Source organism: Gigantopelta aegis, chromosome 8, assembly GCF_016097555.1.
Source record: "Gigantopelta aegis isolate Gae_Host chromosome 8, Gae_host_genome, whole genome shotgun sequence".
NCBI lineage: Eukaryota > Metazoa > Mollusca > Gastropoda > Neomphalida > Peltospiridae > Gigantopelta > Gigantopelta aegis.
Window position 1 is genome coordinate 75,270,316 of NC_054706.1, and position 20,518 is coordinate 75,290,833.

The 20,518-nt window shown below is 37.6% G+C and overlaps 1 protein-coding gene across 1 annotated transcript in view; it reads right to left on the reverse strand.

Annotated features, from left to right (window-relative positions):
- LOC121379827 overlaps positions 1-19,129 on the reverse strand; it is a 62,207-nt gene extending 43,078 nt beyond the window's left edge. The window contains exons 1-4 of the mRNA XM_041508479.1: positions 19,045-19,129; positions 18,669-18,749; positions 4,524-4,796; positions 472-3,592 (exon numbers count right to left, since the gene is read on the reverse strand). Coding sequence (XP_041364413.1) covers positions 472-3,592; positions 4,524-4,796; positions 18,669-18,749; positions 19,045-19,065 — 3,496 coding nt within the window. The 5' untranslated portion in view covers positions 19,066-19,129. The remainder of the gene's footprint in view (positions 1-471; positions 3,593-4,523; positions 4,797-18,668; positions 18,750-19,044) is intronic.
- Between the last annotated feature and the right edge of the window lie 1,389 nt (positions 19,130-20,518).

A 20,518-nucleotide genomic window follows, 5' to 3' on the forward strand; every position in this document is an offset into this window, starting at 1 on the left:
AAATGTTATTCTGGTGATTAGTACCAGAATGGTATTCACTGTTTTGTGCTTGTGACTCTTCTGTGCTATTATCAGGTACTTGAATCACATGATCTGAAATAGTGTTAGCCTCTGTACCTTGAGAACTGTACAGTGATCCAAGATTTAAATTACCATTTGGCACAGGGTTTCCAACATTATGTTCACAACTCAAAGCTTTTTCCAAATTACAGCATGTTTGTTCAGATTCAGGACTATCAAAGGAATGTTCTTCCATTCTGAATATTGAAGTATATTGCTTTATATCACATTTCCCCTGTAAAGAAGAATGATCGATAACCATTCTTTGTTTTTGTTCAGCTAAGCTATTATTTTCAGAAATATTTTTAAAAATAACACAAGTATTTTTTGGCTCTGACATATTAGAATGTGTATGGGCATCAAATGTCTCCATATTAAATCTTGTTTTCGGTGTATGTACCGATATCTTACTATAATGATGCCAAGAGGATGTCTGTAACAAAGACTCTGGGAGGTTTTCTTGAGACATCTGTGATCTAGACAGACATACATCACTTTCTGGACTGAACTCAAGATCACCAAGAGTTTGTACAGGACCAGTGTGTTTCAATGTGTCAGGTTTTGAGCATCTCTCAACATATGAGGTCACATTTTCTTCTTCCTCAGGCATGGTAAGTTCATCTTCCTGAGAAAATGGATCACTTTCTATGAGAAATTTGTCAGAATTACAATCTTCCTGAGAAAATGGATCACTTTCTATCAGAAATTTGTCAGAATTACAATCTTCCTGAAATGAAGTTCCAGCATTTCCCTTTTCCTCAGGCACAGCATTGTTATCTGTTTGAGGAAAGGCATCATTTTCTACCAGCAGAGTTTGGGCACTACATTCTTCCTCACATGACATTCTACTAATATTTTGTTCCTTCAACATGACATTTTTATCTTCCTGGGAAAAGAGTTCACTTTCAATACTCAAAGTGTCAGGATTACATTCTTTCTTGCATGAGATTCCAGTATTTTGTTTCTTCTCAGGCACAAAATTTTTGTCTTCTTGAAAAAGTGGATCCTTTTCTTTGAGCAGAGTTTTAGATTTACAATCTCCCTGGCATGACAACCCAGCATTTTGTTGACCCTTAGACACAGTGATATTATCTTCCTGAGAAAAGAGATTACTTGCTTTCAGCACACCTACAGGAGCTATGTGAGCATTGTTACTACAAGTTGAAGAATATTTGTCAGTTGGACAATCTTTGTTAGATGCACATCCTTGTTCTTTGGAAACACATACATTCTTATCACTGCCAGAACAGTCTACATTATCATCAGCACCAGATAAAACTGCAGGTTCTTCACACAGCACTGAAATACTTGTGGTATTGCTAGTTTGTTGTCTTGTATATTCACAATTATTAGATGAAGACAAGTTTGCATCAATGATACACTCAGACAAATCCAATCCACTTTTGCCATTGTTTTCAATTCTGCCAAAACCATTACTGGCTGCTGGGTGTAAATATTGTTCAGGCATGGCTATTACAGGATCATCTGTGATTGGTGGTTTGGGTACAGGAAAAGAATCATCAGAAAAGAGAGAAGTTTGTGAAAACTGGTTTGTTTCTTCTTGTACATCTTCACACCCATCACATCCAGACAAGTTAGATAATGGGGAAAATGTTACTTCAAAGAATGCATCATTTGCTGAATCACACCAAGGAACCTCGGAGTTCCCTTGTGGAACTATGGAGTCCTCTTGAACAACATCATTATGTTTAACATAATTCTGAGAATCAGTGTTTTTCAGTTGTATTTCATTCTGAGAACAAGTCACATTCCCTTTCAAAATGGCATTCTGAGGATCTAAGTTACCCTGTGGAACATCACTTAGTGTAGAAGATATCAGCAAAGAGGAATCAATTTGCAAGCTATTTTCCAACACCGTCGTTCGAAAAGGTTCTGGTGACAAACAGTTACAATTAGATTCTTCTTCACATAATTTAGACTCGCAGCAATCACCATATTTCCTAGCTTCTTCTTTCAGTTCATCTCTCTCCTCTAGTCTATGCATATTTTTCTTTACTTCTTTGTTCAGTACACCTCTCTCTAATAACACTTTGTCACTCTTAGATGCTTCTGTAGGCAGCAGTCTAAACTCAGAACAATCACTGGATGTCTGAGCATCCTCCTTCAGTACATCAGTCTCATCTAATGTGTGCAGATTGTCCTCACAGCGAGGCATGGATTGTGGACTTAGTGACATCTTTTCATCAAACATTTCAGAGTCCACATAGTCCTTGTACATCTCAGCATCTCTCTCTTCTGATTTTAAAACATCTGTTTCACATTCATAATCATTCTCCCTCTTATCTAATGTCCTGATATTTGTAGAATGTTCTATAGCTGCAGATTTAACTTCACAACAGTTGCTGCCGGGAGAAATAGAAGTGGATGTTTCATTACGTTGAGATAAATCTGATGAAAGACTATTAAATAGAGATTTATTCCAACTGTTTGGTACTTGTGGCCCTGCCAGGCAAATACCATCACTAGTCTGAGCTTGGTCTGTAGAGGATTGTTGAGAACTGGGATTATTCATAACACTACATGAAGACTCAGGCAAAAAAGATGGGTCTTGTTTCTTTGAAAGATGGAAAATATTATCAGTCTGGGCTTGGTTTATAGACAATGTCTCTGATAAGGAATTGTTATTAACATTACATGAAGTTCCAGCCTTAACTGATGACAATTGCTTGTTTGATGAACTAGTCTGCACTTGGATTATAGACAATGTTTCAGGCCCAACCATGTCTAGTGGCTGTTGCTGCTTTGATGAACTGAGACCAGACTGAGCTCTAGCTAAAGAGAACAGCTGAGCACTGGAATTCCTATCGACACCAACAGAGCAATACTTTCCAGGAACAACTGATGTCTTATGATCATCATCCCCACTCTTCAATAAAGCTAAGATTTGAGAAGCTGTTCGTTTTGTTTCAGACGGAACTTGTGTTCCATGACACTGTGTAGCCATTGTGTGTTTATTCACACCGCTTTCTTGATGACTGTCCATGTTAGATGAACATGTCTGCAAATCACTGTTTGCTCCACACATGGATGGAACGTATTCAAATTGTTTCATTGACTTCTCTCCAAATGTTTTAGCAGAATATTTAAACCCAGAAGGGACATTTTTTTCTACGTTTTCATGTTCCAAATTTTCCTGAGAACTGGGCAGTGAGTTTGTAGAAAGAGGGCTGTAAGACGGAGAAATGGCCGATGGTGACCCAAACATTCTCCATGGTGACTGCTGTGGACTCGGACTTGGACTCGTCCTTGCCACGTGTTGTTTCCTCAGCTGAGCCATGAACCCTGTCAAGTGAGGAGATATGCCAGAATTGTCGCGGTCTCCACTATGCCCGCCATGTTGGGGAGAGGTGTGGTGTTTGGAGTATATTGTCAGGATGTCCTCACAACTGAACTGCTGTGGTTGTAAGTCAGCTGTCGGCCTTACAGAAGAGCTACATGTCTGAGAGTTTGTGTTTTGGTCAATGACAGTGTCATCTACAGCAGGTTTGACTACCCTTGGTGGAATAAAACCCTGAAATGAGAAAACACAAATATCTGTTTAGGAAGGGCATGTTCAAATAACATTAGTAAAGTGTTAATGGAACACTGACATTTGATAAAAGAAGTATACCACGTCATGCAATGACTTCAGATTTTAACAATAGTGAAAAGACTCAGTCAGAATACATATTTAATGAGACCACAGCATTGTCTATTGAATGTCAAGCAAATGTCAATGAACTGATGATAAATGTTAATATAAAAATACCACAGTCGGAGAAACCAAGAGTAAATTCTAGTACACATCCTAGAAATATGGCCATAACAGTCTTCACCATGAGGAACATGAGTTGCTGCTAGAAATATGGCCATAACAGTCTTCACCATGAGGAACATGAGTTGCTGCTAGAAATATGGCCATAACAGTCTTCACCATGAGGAACATGAGTTGCTGCTAGAAATATGGCCATAACAGTCTTCACCATGAGGAACATGAGTTGCTGCTAGAAATATGGCCATAACAGTCTTCACCATGTGGAACATGAGTTGCTGCTAGAAATATGGCCATAACAGTCTTCACCATGAGGAACATGAGTTGCTGCTAGGTGAGCAATCACATGAAGAGTCAAACAAAATGTAATGTTTTACTGTAAGGCGATCAGTTTGCCATTGCCCTAAAACTTTCAAGGCGAGTATGGAGGGGAATGGGGGTGAAAACTCACCTTTCCTGGTGGATACTGCATAATCTTTGCATCTTGCCAATCCATGACAATTTTTTTTTTTTTTTAACAAACACCAGCATAATTGGTACACAGTTAATTTGTTGATATTTAAGTTGTAAGTAATGTATAATTTAGTGGTAAAACAAAAAAACCAGGTGCAGCCAGAAAATATTTAACACCGGCTGATAACTCATTAGAGTGAATGCCTTTAAAAATGAAACAGAAAACATCCTGACATACACTTCTCTTCCTTTTCAGACCAGCAACAACACATTTCCCCGATGACGGTCGGTGAACCGCATTCTGGCGACCCGTAGATATGGGTGGATTCAAACATTCTTGGACCAATGATGTATGTGACTGGACTGGTTGCCGTGGTAACTGGGGAGTGGTCTTCTCCTGCTCCACAAGGATGAGGTAGCGGTCACTCTCGAACTGTTCACCAGGTTTCACGTCACATGACCTCACAAATACAGTGTCCAGGCGAGAGTTCTTTTCATCAAGCAAAACACACTGAAAGTTAAAGTTTGTTTTGTTAAACAACAGTACTAGAGCACACAGATTTATTAATCATCAGCTACATTTATTTGATGTCATACATCTGGTGATTTTGACACATAGTCTTTGAGGAAATCCACTACATTTGTCCATTAGTAGCAATGGATCTTTTATATGCACCATTCAACAGACAGGATAGCACATGTGACATATCACACAACCTTTGATATACATTTACCAGTCATGGTGCACTAGGTGATTTGATCCTACAATGCAAGCCCACCAATGTTCCAAAAATAGTTTTGGATCCATAAAACAAAAAATTCAATAAGCTTCATTTTTACCAGTTGAAAACCTATTATTGCCATATGGTTATTTCTTACCATTGTATTAAAAATGAAAGTTCTAACTGCAGACAGACATGTGTCATTATTGATTACTGATTTTTTTAAAGACTAGTAGCATGTCAACACTTGTCATAGATTTAAGTTGCATCACTTTCATTTGTTTAAGTTTCCAGTTTTTTCCCAATGAAGTTAATTCTAGGATTCTGACAATTAAAATTGAATTGATATTGTTGTTACATTTCTTTAATGTGTGTTTGGAAGCATGTAATTAAGTATAATTGCACTGATGTTCATTTTTAATGTGACTGAGGAGTGAACTTTTCATTTAAATTTTAACATGTAACAATTTTAACATGTAACAATTTACCACCATTTAACACGTTCAGTGATTAAGTGTGGTGCTGGTTGTTGGAATACAGAGCTGAAATTTTAGTCACTTGTTCAAAATGATTAGTATTATTAAGGAACTCATAGAAATATAGTTAATCTTACCTAACTATATTGTCATATTCAATTTTGTTAATACAAAATTGGGATTTTTGTCCAAAATGGCAATTTTAACAAGGTTCAAATACTGGTATGTGAAATGTTTATTGTACCTTATTTACTTGTCAGTTGATTATCTTAACTTTAAAAACATAAGTATAGCTTCTGTTGTAAAATAAAAAGGGCCTTTTTAATAGAATTAAAATATCAAAATGTTGGGATTCATTCAATGTTAAATCCTTGTTGATTTTTCTTGGATATATCTCCATAATTGCTTCAGTTTTTCATTGTATATAGAGGTTATTACCCTCATATGTTTCGGTATCGTCAATCATATATTAAGAATAAAAACTGTATTATGCAAGCCTCTGCATGGTGAGCATAACACATTATTTTTATTCCTAATATATGATATTGACGATATTGAAACACACACGAAGGTAATCATCTCTTTATCACCCCTTCATAGTCCATTCCTTGACGTAGTGAGGGGGCTTATATGTCTTAGTGACCCAGAGAGCTATGCCAGCAGGAGCTTTGGCTTCTGTTAAGGACACCCAAGCTGGACTGGTCAATGGGTAGAGGCTAGACTGATATGGACTACGGGTGAGGTAACCCTAACAGAAACCTCGAGTGCTGAAGTCAGAGGTATTGGGCCGCACGGCGCACTCTAATAGACCACAATACCATGCATCAACAGCTATTATGACTACATCTCTTTATTATATAACCTCAAGCTTAATACAACATGTTTTTGTAAACTGTAAATGCAACTTTAATTCCAGTCCGCCACTACTAGATATTCAAATTACGTAAGAATATGTGACACAGTGTATTTTTGAATGGAAATGATATCAAACTTGAATGATGTCATTTTGGATAGCCTTACATAAAAATAAACTAGTGCTTAATGGTTGTTTTCTAAATGCTGAACAGCTTTCAGTGTAAAGTTGCTACTGAAATGTTTTTGTTTGATGACTATGAATGCATACGTCACCACAGTACATTTGCTTAAAAGTCAATAAACATAATGTTGTTACCTGGATTAATTTACATCTAATTGCAAAGTTATCAAATTCTGAAAATATGTGATAAAAAATATAGCATACTTTGATTACACTGAATATGTTAGCTAATATATAACAAATCATGTTATGTATGAAGTAGCATGTCTGAGGTACATTGTACTATTAATCTGATTTTCTACTTTGAATTCTCAACCCTTGTGCCACACAAAAGAGCCATCCCCCACCAGCTATTGTTTCTATATGTTATCCAATAATAAAATCAGCTGTACTTGCATACTGAATCTAAAACTGTTTATAATAACATTTACTCTGATATCTTAACCATGACCAAGTTCAAAACAATTTCACTCTAATGTTCCTGCACCAAGTAACACCTGTAAAACATCAGTTCAAATACCTAGTTAATAGCACTTTGTCAAAACAAGCTGTGCCATGTACTGTAATGACCCAGTCAGGTACTGTTCAAGTGGAGACAATTCAGCCTTGATGTTAGCTACAAAACATTCCCCTGTCAATATCAGTCCGTGGGGCTGCATGAGTCTATCAGGACCTGTCACTGGCATTCAACATTCACAAGTACAACAAACAAAACAAAGTGTTAAAGTTTGTTTTGTTTAATGACACCACTAAAGTAAATTGATTTATTAATCATCAGCAACTGGATGTCAAACATTTGTTAATTCTGACATACAGTTTTTAGTTGAAACAATATGCTACATCTTTTCATTAGCAGAAAGGGACCTTTAATATGCACTTTCATACTGACATTAGATGGGATGTGAAAAACAAACCAATTACATAATGGGTCCACCGAGGAGGTTCGATCTTGTGACCCAAGCACCTCAGGTGAGCACTCTACCAAGTTAAATATTGCCCCACATCATAGACCAAGTCTCTTTCAAAGCATGACCAAGCACCTCAGGTGAGCACTCTACCAAGTTAAATATTGCCCCACATCATAGACCAAGTCTCTTTCAAAGCATTACCAAGCACCTCAGGTGAGCACTCTACCAAGTTAAATATTGCCCCACGTCATAGACCAAGTCTCTTTCAAAGCATGACCAAGCACCTCAGGTGAGCACTCTACCAAGTTAAATATTGCCCCACATCATAGACCAAGTCTCTTTCAAAGCATTACCAAGCACCTCAGGTGAGCACTCTACCAAGTTAAATATTGCCCCACATCATAGACCAAGTCTCTTTCAAAGCATTACCAAGCACCTCAGGTGAGCACTCTACCAAGTTAAATATTGCCCCACGTCATAGACCAATCTCTTTCAAAGCATTACCAAGCACCTCAGGTGAGCACTCTACCAAGTTAAATATTGCCCCACATCATAGACCAAGTCTCTTTCAAAGCATTACCAAGCACCTCAGGTGAGCACTCTACCAAGTTAAATATTGCCCCACGTCATAGACGTCAAGTCTCAAGTCTCTTTCAAAGCATGACCAAGCACCTCAGGTGAGCACTCTACCAAATTAAATATTGCCCCACGTCATAGACCAAGTCTCTTTCAAAGCATGACCAAGCACCTCAGGTGAGCACTCTACCAAGTTAAATATTGCCCCACATCATAGACCAAGTCTCTTTCAAAGCATGCACAAGCACCTCAGGTGAGCACTCTACCAAGTTAAATATTGCCCCACGTCATAGACCAAGTCTCTTTCAAAGCATGACCAAGCACCTCAGGTGAGCACTCTACCAAATTAAATATTGCCCCACATCATAGACCAAGTCTCTTTCAAAGCATGACCAAGCACCTCAGGTGAGCACTCTACCAAGTTAAATATTGCCCCACATCATAGACCAAGTCTCTTTCAAAGCATGACCAAGCACCTCAGGTGAGCACTCTACCAAATTAAATATTGCCCCACATCATAGACCAAGTCTCTTTCAAAGCATGACCAAGCACCTCAGGTGAGCACTCTACCAAGTTAAATATTGCCCCACGTCATAGACCAAGTCTCTTTTAAAGCATGACCAAGCACCTCAGGTGAGCACTCTACCAAGTTAAATATTGCCCCACGTCATAGACCAAGTCTCTTTCAAAGCATGACCAAGCACCTCAGGTGAGCACTCTACCAAGTTAAATATTGCCCCACATCATAGACCAAGTACCTCAGGTGAGCACTCTACCAAGTTAAATATTGCCCCACATCATAGACCAAGTCTCTTTCAAAGCATTACCAAGCACCTCAGGTGAGCACTCTACCAAATTAAATATTGCCCCACATCATAGACCAAGTCTCTTTCAAAGCATGACCAAGCACCTCAGGTGAGCACTCTACCAAGTTAAATATTGCCCCACGTCATAGACCAAGTCTCTTTCAAAGCATGACCAAGCACCTCAGGTGAGCACTCTACCAAGTTAAATATTGCCCCACATCATAGACCAAGTCTCTTTCAAAGCATATTACCAAGCACCTCAGGTGAGCACTCTACCAAGTTAAATATTGCCCCACATCATAGACCAAGTCTCTTTCAAAGCATTACCAAGCACCTCAGGTGAGCACTCTACCAAGTTAAATATTGCCCCACGTCATAGACCAAGTCTCTTTCAAAGCATGACCAAGCACCTCAGGTGAGCACTCTACCAAGTTAAATATTGCCCCACGTCATAGACCAAGTCTCTTTCAAAGCATGACCAAGCACCTCAGGTGAGCACTCTACCAAATTAAATATTGCCCCACGTCATAGACCAAGTCTCTTTCAAAGCATTACCAAGCACCTCAGGTGAGCACTCTACCAAGTTAAATATTGCCCCACGTCATAGACCAAGTCTCTTTCAAAGCATGACCAAGCACCTCAGGTGAGCACTCTACCAAATTAAATATTGCCCCACGTCATAGACCAAGTCTCTTTTAAAGCATGACCAAGCACCTCAGGTGAGCACTCTACCAAGTTAAATATTGCCCCACGTCATAGACCAAGTCTCTTTCAAAGCATGACCAAGCACCTCAGGTGAGCACTCTACCAAGTTAAATATTGCCCCACGTCATAGACCAAGTCTGTTTCAAAGCATGCACAAGCACCTCAGGTGAGCACTCTACCAAGTTAAATATTGCCCCACATCATAGACCAAGTCTCTTTCAAAGCATGACCAAAAATCAAATCTTCATATATAAAGCTGTGAAATGCCACGTTTATAACGTTGTAGTCTATGCATGTGACTTTGGAATATACCGTAAAATACTAAGTCTACAAAATATATATAAGTAATAATGAAATTTAGATATTCCCAAAATCATTTTACTAATTATATTTACATTTGCACCAATATATTTTGACATAATGTTCACAAAGCACTTTTTATTCAACTGTTGCCAAAATATTTTAATATCTTTAAAATTTTACTTCTTTTTGTTTTTACTTAAAAAGTCCTGCAAGAATAGACCAATTATAATTATTAATAAACTATTTTAAATACAACCACAGTGTTCGAGATTAAAATGTTTGGCCAGTATCCCAGTTGGATACTAACATTTCAAAATCTGGTATCCCACCTGAGAATTTAGTATAATATGGCATCCCGGTGGGATACTGGGTTCTTGAAGTCTGGTATCCAAAAATAAAATTCTGGTATCCCCGGGATATCGGGATACCGTTAATCTCGAACACTGAACCATATTGCATGTTACTTGGCCAAACAAACAGTTTCTTTCTGTGTACAGTCTGTGATTTCCTCCAAAAAGGAAAGGGTTATTATTTCTCCATCAAACTGTCATGGTGGAGGGTCACATTTCCCTACAGCTTTGCATATTAGTTGGCATTTTGAAATTATACCCATTTTCACCTGTAGTGCTCAGGAAGGAAGGAAATGTTTTATTTAACAACATACTCAACACATTTTTATTTACGATTATATGGTGTCAGACATATGGTTAAGGACCACACAGATATTGAGAGGAAACCCGCTGTCGCCACTTCATGGGCTACTCTTTTCAATTAGCAGCAAGAGATCTTTTACATGCACCATCCCACAGACTGGATAGCACATACCATGGCCTTTGATATACCAGTCGTGGTGCACTGGATGGAGCGAAAAATAGCTCAATGGGCCCACCGATGGGGATCGATCCCAAACTGACTGCACATGAAGTTAGCACTTTACTATTGGGCTAAGTCCTGCGCTGTGGTGTTCAGATTAAAGTAGAAATTACAGGTCAGTATTTTCTAACTTTTTTAATAAAAATATTTTGGGTTGGAGATCCCTAACCACCCTTTTTGATAATAGCACCATTTATTCCCCCATATTTCTTCTTCTTCTTTTTTTTTTGGGGGGGGGGGGGCAAACTTTGACAGGCAACAAATAAAAGGAAAATTAAATTTAAGGACACCTGAGCACATTTTAAAATTAAGGTTCTTTGGTGACTGACAACAAAGAAAACATTGAATCATGGGTAACTTGAACCCGAGACACGCGTCTGCTGGAACACTCACTTCAAGACTTAGCATCGTAAATCTTAACCACCAGTTGTCCATTTCAAACACAACCCAAGACCTACCACACAGAGAATAATTCAAATAATTTGGCTCCCATGACGGAAAAAAAAGAAAAAGAAAAAAAAAGAAGAGAAAAAACCTAAACCTAAAAAAATAATAATAATAATAATAAAAAAAGTTGTCTAGTACATATATGTATCATTACACATTATAGGGGAGATTTCATTTAGTAAAAACCAGTATGTTTGTATACGTTTTGTGAATGTGATCTTATACATAGCTGGGGATAATATTTCAAAGTCTACAGTTCAGTTCATGTGATATTTACTTACATGCAGGTAACTGATTTTGCTGGGTTTCCTATTATATTCCGTGCTGCAGTAAAAGTAGGTCATAGTTACCTAATTGTGATATATGACACCAGCTGGCCAGAATGAATTTATGTTTGATGATCCTAGCTTGGTCAGTATGGGAGATATTCACTACACAAAAGCATTTGATGGACAAATGGACAGGATCATAGTGCTTTAGCATGGTGTGGAACCATGCCTCAATAGTCTAGTGCCATATTACCTTAATCAGTGCCATGCTGCCCTGATATTAAACAAGTATTTTTCAATAATTAAATCTAAAATTGTCTTTATAAAACACACAAATTTTTTATTATTAACTAATAAAATATTTGTGTTATGTATATTTTGCCATTCATTTATTAAAGTAAGAACATTACTTACATACATTTTTATTTCAATTAATATTTTGCCTTTAATTAAACATTGCAGGTCATTTTGTATGTACAATCATCTCATCTTCTATTTAGCTGAGGCTGAGCTCTGAAAATGGTGAAAATGCCCCAAAAGGGGGACTGACAACAAAGAGAACATTGAATCATGGGTAACTTGAACCCGAGACACGCATCTGCTAGAACACTCCACTTCATTTTGTATGTACAATCATCTCATCTTCTATTTAGCTGAGGCTGAGCTCTGAAAATGGTGAAAATGCTGCAAAAGTGTTTAATTTACCATCCCTTTCCAAATTTCTAGAAAAAAACACTAACCGATCATATACAAATATTGTTTTCTAGTCACAGTTCAACAATTTGATGGCAACTCTATTACTGAAGTTCTAACATAGTACAACTAGTCACAACCAGCCCAGCAGGTAAATATTTACTTTTCTAAAAGTAATATACATTAATGTGTGGCTATAAGAACGGCACAGTATATCACGGGGTCTCGGCTATTGGAGAATATCACGAGTGCCTCGTAAATATGAAGATAAAATGGTAATAAAACATCCACTCCAAACTGCAGACTAAATACAGCCTCTACTGGCAATCTGCCACTGACATGTGAATGTTATTTGAAAACCCAACAGTTTATTGCATCACAGCATACACAAAGTTTTCCCTAATATTTTGGTTTATAATAACAGAGATGAACAAGGCAATGATTTTTTTGGTACTGCTAGAAGTAGTAACGGACCACAATAGAATTGTTCCCATTATTACATATATGTACTTCAGGGAACAATATTTCATGTGAACTGTTGTTCTGTTCACATGTTGGTTATGCAACTTTAAAAGTCACTTAAACTGCCAGTAGGTTATCTGTTGAACCATTACACATGAAAAAGTTAAACTTTGTTTTGTTTAACGACATCACTAGAGCACAGTGATTTATTAATTATCGGATATCAAACATTTGATAATTTTCTTACAAGGAAACCTGCTACATTTTTCAGTTAGCAGCAAGGGATTTCTTTTATATGTACTTTCCCAGACAGCACAGCACATACTATTGCCTTTGATATACCAGTTGTGGGGCAATGGTTGGGATGGGAAATACACATCATGAAAGTAACTTTATCAAGTACATGTATCAAAGAAATTTTTCATTAGTTGCAAATACCATCTTTCAACCAAATGGTCAATGCAAGTTTTAGGTAATAGACTTCTTTCTCATTCCACTGCGCATGTGCCCAATGCGGAGTTACTCGAGGACGCAAACCGCGAGATCTCGCCAAAATAGACCTATCTGCAAATTGGGGGGCAAAAGCAATGGGAGGCTACGACCATTGTTCAATTATTAACTGTTCCAATCGCATATGTCCGGGAAATTCGTTATCCTTCCATCGATATCCAGCCAATGGATATCGGAAACGTTTGTGGGTAATCGTTTCACGTAGAAAACGATTTTAATGTTACTCTAAGTACGAGGGTTTGTTCGGCACATTTTGTAGGAGGGAAGCCAGTGAACGCATAAGGCCAAAACCGTACCGGTTCTGTACAGGGCGTTCCTACACAGGGCGGTCTAGTATACTTAGATATGGTGGAAAACACATTAACAGTAAAGAAAATAAATATATATTTTGTATATAAAGAAAATATATGTATATTTCGAATTATACTCAATAAAATATATAACGTGTGCGTGTGTAAATATATAAAAAATATATGTAGTCAGGACAGCTCTGTACAGAACGTGCCTATACAGGGCGGTCTAGTATTCTCTACTTAGATATGGTAGTAAACAGTAAGTAAAATAAAATAAATATATATTTTGTATATACAGAAAATATATGTATATTTCGGACAATACTCAATATATATATATATATATATATATATATATATATATATATATATATATATATATTAACTTTTAATGTTATTATTATTCAGTATGTTTCAAATTTAATTATAAGTATTGTCTGTTATTACTTTTACGTTCATCTAGGTATGAACAAAAAAATCATCCGCAAACTTATGTGAGATTTACGGATGATTTATTTTGTTCATACCCAGATGAACGTAAAAGAAATAACAGACACTCCTTAAATAATAATAATAATAATATATAAATATATATCTAGAGTGATGACGGCTCTGTACAGGACATTCCTACACAGGTCCATCTAGTATTTTATATACTTAGATATGGTGGAAAACACATTAACAGTAAAGAAAATAAATATATTTTGTATAATACTCAATGCGTTCATGTTGACACTGTATAAAAACGTGTATATGGGTAAACAGAACGGCACCTACCTTCACCCCCCCCCCCAAATCCCCCCTTTTTAAATTCCCACTTTATGGATATACATGTAACAGCATAAAATCTCTCTTTTTTTTTACTTTTCCCAATTAGATAGACACTAAGAAAAATACACCTGTAATAAGCGGTCACCTGTCTAACGCGGCCAGCGGCCACCTAAATCAGATCCCAAATCGCTAAAATACCTGCATTAAGCGGCCACAGTAAAGTTTTACTCTTATATAAAAGGGATATTTTAACAACAGCGATAAGGTGCAGCAAATAACCGATCTTCACACCTTCAAGAATACTAGTACCCATTCATTCCCGACATCTCCACTGTGTATCAATTAAGGAAGTATGAATTTGACATGCATCTAATTGCCTCTGGGCAGGCTACGCTTGACATTACATCGCATGAAGTCGGAGTTAAATAATTAAATGGAAAAAGAAAACAAACTTGTGGAGAACGGTTAATTTAATATATTCTATTTGCATTATTTCTGAAGGAGACATGTCAAAAGTTGATTTATAGTCAACTATGAAGCACACATCCGTTAATTAGCAATACAGACAGTAAAACAAGAAACAACAACAAATGTTTTAAAGACTATATATGTGGCAACCTGTACTCAGCGGCCACCTGTCTTAAGCGGCCACGTTTATCTACTCCCTTGTGTGGCCGCTCAAGACATAATATATATATATATATATATATATATACTCTTCAAAAGAAGAAACGCAAAACCACATTGTCGTAACATTTGGAGAATTGATTTAATTATTGAATGGTGAGTCCGATAATTACCAAATGTTGCAGGATTGTTCACAATTCACTCTAGTCCATTGTGAGTAAGTGATAGGACACACCACCAAGGTCAAGGTCATCTGGAGTCAATACCGGGTGTGGCCTCCGCGTGTGTTGACAACTGCCTGGCACCGCCTGCCCATTGAAGCAACCAGAGTACGGATGACGTCCCGGGGGATGGTGGCCCACTCAGCCTGCAAGGCTGCTGCCAGCTCGGGCAGGGTCTGGGGCTGTGGTTGTCGCTGTCGGAGGCGTCGGTCCAACTCGTCCCATAGATGCTCAATTGGGTTCAAATCCGGTGATATCGATGGCCAAGGAAGGACATTAATGTTGTTGTTCTGTAGGAAAGCCGTTGTGAGACGTGCTGTGTGAGGCCTGGCGTTGTCATGTTGGAACACTGCGTTGGCGTTGGCCATAACTGGAACGATGTGTGGCCGGAGGATCTGGTCAATGTAGCCCTGTGCATTCAGGTTGCCCTGCACGTGGACCAGGTCAGTTCTGCCAGTGTGTGAGATGGCTGCCCACACCATGACACTACCCCTGCTGAATCTGGCACCACTGCAGTCGGAGTCGACGGTGTTGTGGTGTTAAGATGACACCTCGAACTGGACGTCTGGCACGAATTCCTACCTCACGTAGGCGGTTCCGTACGGTCTGGTCGGATATCCTGCGCAAACCTGGTATTGCTGCGGCTGTGGAGGTGGCAATAGTCAATCGTTCCCGAAGGTGGCGTACCCGGATGTAGCGGTCCTACCCGGGGGTAGTGACCCGTGGTCGACCGGATCTAGGGAGGTCACGTGTTGATCCATGTTGCTGGTAACGGTCCCCCAGTCTGGAGATGGTGCTTGGGGACACATGGAATGCCCTGGCAACGGCCGTTCTGGATTCGCCTGCGTCTAGTCGGCCGATGGCATTGTTTCTCTGCAGTTCACTGAGACGTGGCATGTCCTGGATTGTCAACTGTCGGCCAGATACAGAGGCCAGGCAAGCGAACACCCTGCACTTTTATACTGTCGGTGTTCATGTTGCACGTGCAGACAACGCACGTGCAGTGGTGACATGGTTTGCACGTGGCTGCGTTTTTGCGAATATTCACATTTTGGAACTTTATTGTACAGTAGCTGCGTTTTATCGAATGTAACCGTGGGAATGTGTTTGGGATATGCAATGACCTTATATTCACAAAGCATGAACCGGTAGGAAACATAAAATCGGAGTTATAACCCATTTGTACCCTTTTGCATTTCTTTTTTTGAAGAGTATATATATATATATATATATATATATATATATATATATATATATATATATATATATATATCTGTGTGTGTGTGTGTATATATATTCTCTCTCTCTCTCTCTCTCTCTCTCTCTCTCTCTCTCTCTCTCTCAAATATATATATCGATCGATGCCATAACCTATGGAATCTGTCAAATGTTTTGTTTATACTTTTTACGAGATAGTCTTTTAATCTGACATTATCAAAACCCTCGGGTACGAGTCGCAGAGACTTTGTCCAAGTTGAACCATTCAGCTGTAAAGTTCAGCGGACCGTTTTCTACGGCCATTATACCATCTAATTCGAAATATGTACATGTTAGTTGCCAAAGTTTAAAGTCTCCTACGAAGCTACTCAAGTCGCCCATAACAACCTGTCTGTCACCCCCCCCCCCAATTTGTAAATAGACTAGTTTCAGTCTATTTTGTCAAGGGACGTTACTCTTCGCGTGCATGTGCAATAGGAATGCGAAATACCTCTACTGATTGGATTACACTAACATAATTCAAGTTAAATTACATAAACTGACTTAAGGTTATTTCAGATTTTGAAACATTGTCCCCTGTACACGCAACAGTTTATTAAGAAGTTGGAAAATAGGTAAATATTTTAGATATGAAAAATAAACTTAGATTGGTTTCAAAATAAGAGAAAAAACTGGAGAAGAGGGGGAAGAAAAGGGGAGGAGGGGAGAACTTCAAGGGAGGATGAATGGTAGGGAGATAGAGTGTCAATGTGAGGGGGTGGGGAGGAGAAAGTTGAGTATAGAGAAAGGGTAGACATGAAAAAGGTTGGGAGGGGGAATTATTTACCTTATAGTTTATGAAAAAAAAATTCCATGAACACAAAATCATTAGAATTTTGTTTTTAATTGTCACTGTGTATAATAAAATAAAAAAATAATAATAACAAAAAAAAAAAATATTCTTAGTTCTCCTTTTGTAATAATAAGAACAATAATCAATTTTATAAATATTTAAAAAAAAGACAAAATGCCAACAAGGCAAGATACACTACCAGAAAGTAAAAAAAGAAAAAAAAGAGTTAGTCACATAATGTTTATTCCTTAAAGTACATACTTCAAATTTCATGCAGAGTACAAAGGTAACTAAAATTGCATTTATGTGACATTATAAATTCTCAAAGTGATATATTTATAGCTAAAAATTATTTTAATAAAACAGTATTAAAGTTAATTATTGATGTTATGTATTTTGCTGTGTATTTTGCAATTTATCATTCAGCATTTTCCAATAAACCTGTTTTATTATGGAGACATAAAGTTCCCAGTCCCAACAGCGACTGAAGGAAAAAGTACTTGTATGGGGCAATAAAAGCATGGGTAAATTCACACAAACGTTTAATAGCACTTTTACCTAAAATTAGAGATCAACAAAATGTTTAATTTGGTAGCACCCTGGTAAGAGTGTGTCAGTTTTGAATATATATATACTACTATCAACAAAGTAGCGAGAACAGCAGATCAAAAACATACTGACAGAGGAAACTTTGCAGGTAATATACAATGTTTGAGCTGCTTGAAATCTGTTAGCATGAATATTCTGTTTAGAGATGATATACAACGCTAGAGTTATTAGAAAGCCCGTACATGATGAATATTGTAAATTTTAAACTTGTGTACTGTGTCTTCAAATCAGTACAGTTACACCTCTACTAAGCAGACATGTCTGTTAATACAGGTGACTGCTTTATACAGGTCAGGCGGGATTTATCTCAGTTGGTTGAGTGCTCGCCTGAGGTGCTTGCATCGCAATATCGAACCACCTCGGTGTATCCATTCAATAAATTGGATTTTCTCTCATTCCAACAAGTACACCATAACTGGTCAAAGACTGAGGTGTGTGCTTTCCTGTCTGTGGGAAAGTGTATATAAAAGATCCTTTGCTGCTAATGGGAAAAATGTAGCGGGTTTCCTCCGATGTCTATGTGACAGAATTACAAAATGTTTGACATCCAATAGCTGATTTATTAATCAATGTGATCTAGTGGTGTTGTTAAACAAAACAATTTTTTTTTTTAATACAGGTCATTGTGTAATATAATATTACATGATTTAGGAAGGAAGAAATGTTTTTTTTTAAAGAATGTGTTAGACATACTGTTAAGGACCACAAAGATAATGAAAGAGAAAACCTGGTGCTGCCATGCGATGGCCTACTCTTTTCAATCAGCAGCAAGAGATCTTTCATACTTGCACCATCAGGACAGTACAGGTATATATACCACAGCCTTCACTACACACGCTGTGGAGTACAGGCTGGAACAAGAAACAGCTGAATGAGCCCACTGACATGGATCGATCCTAGACCACTGCCCATTTCTAGAACTTTGCGTTAAGTGATGACAGAGAATGAATACAATAACCTTGTTATACCAAGTACAGGATTAATGTATTTTACACAATACATAAAAAGAAGTTTTTAAAATCTCACTTTTGTTCCTTCTGCCAGCACTCTCAAAACTCCATCCTGCCACACCTTGGCCTTCTTGGTCTTCTGGTGGGTGTACAGAACCTAACAACACAGGTGTACGGTTAATATTATAATTTGTAGACAGACTTACCGATTTCAAAACCAAAAATTATCTCACTTCAAAAAAACAAACATCTACCTAAATATTAATGGGATATTACCAGTTTCTTAGTGTTTATACATCACATATCTTTTGTAGGTTTTTAATAAGCATTAGAAAAACTGCTAGCTGTAAACATGTTAGAATAAAAACTCAATAAGGAATTTCCCTTTAATTTATCCACTAAAATGTTCAGGTAGTAGTTGAGAAAACTATGATAAACTAGCTGGTAATTACCTCATATTCTTTTGCAGCCATTTCAACGTTTTAGTAGTGCAGCTACCATCTTCATGTCTGTTAGATAAACTTGAATCCTAAACAAACACAAAGCACAGGATCCTTTTAAGATTGTATCATTCATAAACAGATAGCAAGCCTCATTTACCTGGTGCTAAATAACAAATATGTGGCTTCCAGTATGGTTACATTTTATGGTCTTCGAATGGATCCAAGTGCAAAAAAGATCCTTGCAAATGCATAATTGGTTAAGTACAAAGAAGGTGGTCGGAAGTACAAATGAAAGGACAAGTGATCACTACGGTGGGAAACTGTTTTAAAATAGCTGTGTGTAATATAGATCTATGCTACATATTTCTCATGTAAAAGTAATTGCAGATGATGACTTTTTCATATTTTTTCTTTTAAAGTTTAGTTATTTTGTATTTGCTAGTTTTATCATGTTTCTTCAGCATGTAAATTTGTTTTATTTCATCTAATAAATATTCATTATTAATGTGGATGAAGCTCTCCCAAAGCCAACATTTCATAATACAAGAATTGCAACATGTTGGCAATCAACAATATAACCAAAACAACAATCCCCCCTCCCCATCCCACTAAAAAAGATTAATAAATTCATGAAATGTGTATAATAAAATGGGAAGGGTAAATATACAAGTCAATAACCGTATGTGTTTGACTCACAAGACATTCCATTCCCAATCAAGCCTATAAAATATCACATTTACTAGTATATCATATGACTACAATTTGCCCACACATATTCCACAAATAAACCTACTAAAACACTTTCAAGTGACCATTGCAATACATGCATGGATTACACTGTCTATTAATATCTACTCGTACTCTATCTGCCTAGTACACCGACACGAGAGAGATTTTGTTTTGGTGTACCATGTGACAAACATGCCAGTAACCCTTTAAGTAATCTATTTTCAGGTCGGCCAGTTGACAGTTTGAAAAGGGACGATATACTACATGTGCACACCCTGTGAGATAGAAACCCCCACTTGAAATCATGTTGTAAAGGTTAATAAATCAGAACTTAAAATAGCGACAACAGAGAACAAACTACTCATGAATGGTTTAGTCAGTTCAAAAAGGAAACACATATCATTATAAGTTATGACAGTGAGTTGAAAATAGTAAAAACACTTGATCTGTTATAAATACGACAATGGTGTACACATCCACTCAGTGTACTTCAACCCACACGGTCGGCAACGTCTCACAGATCCGTACATCCGCCGGATCAAACAATATTTCCGCTCGTATCTTAACTGTCAACGTATCGCAAAGTTTACACACGACTGCTGGATTAGACCTTATTTCACGTGGTAATTTAACTCGTGAGGTCTCGTGGCTAACTGAAACTGAAGGATTAGACTTTAGTTCAGCTGGTAACTTATCACAGACTCTTTCAGGAAATGAACTATTGGTTATCTCGCCCCTAGGATGGAGAGCAGGG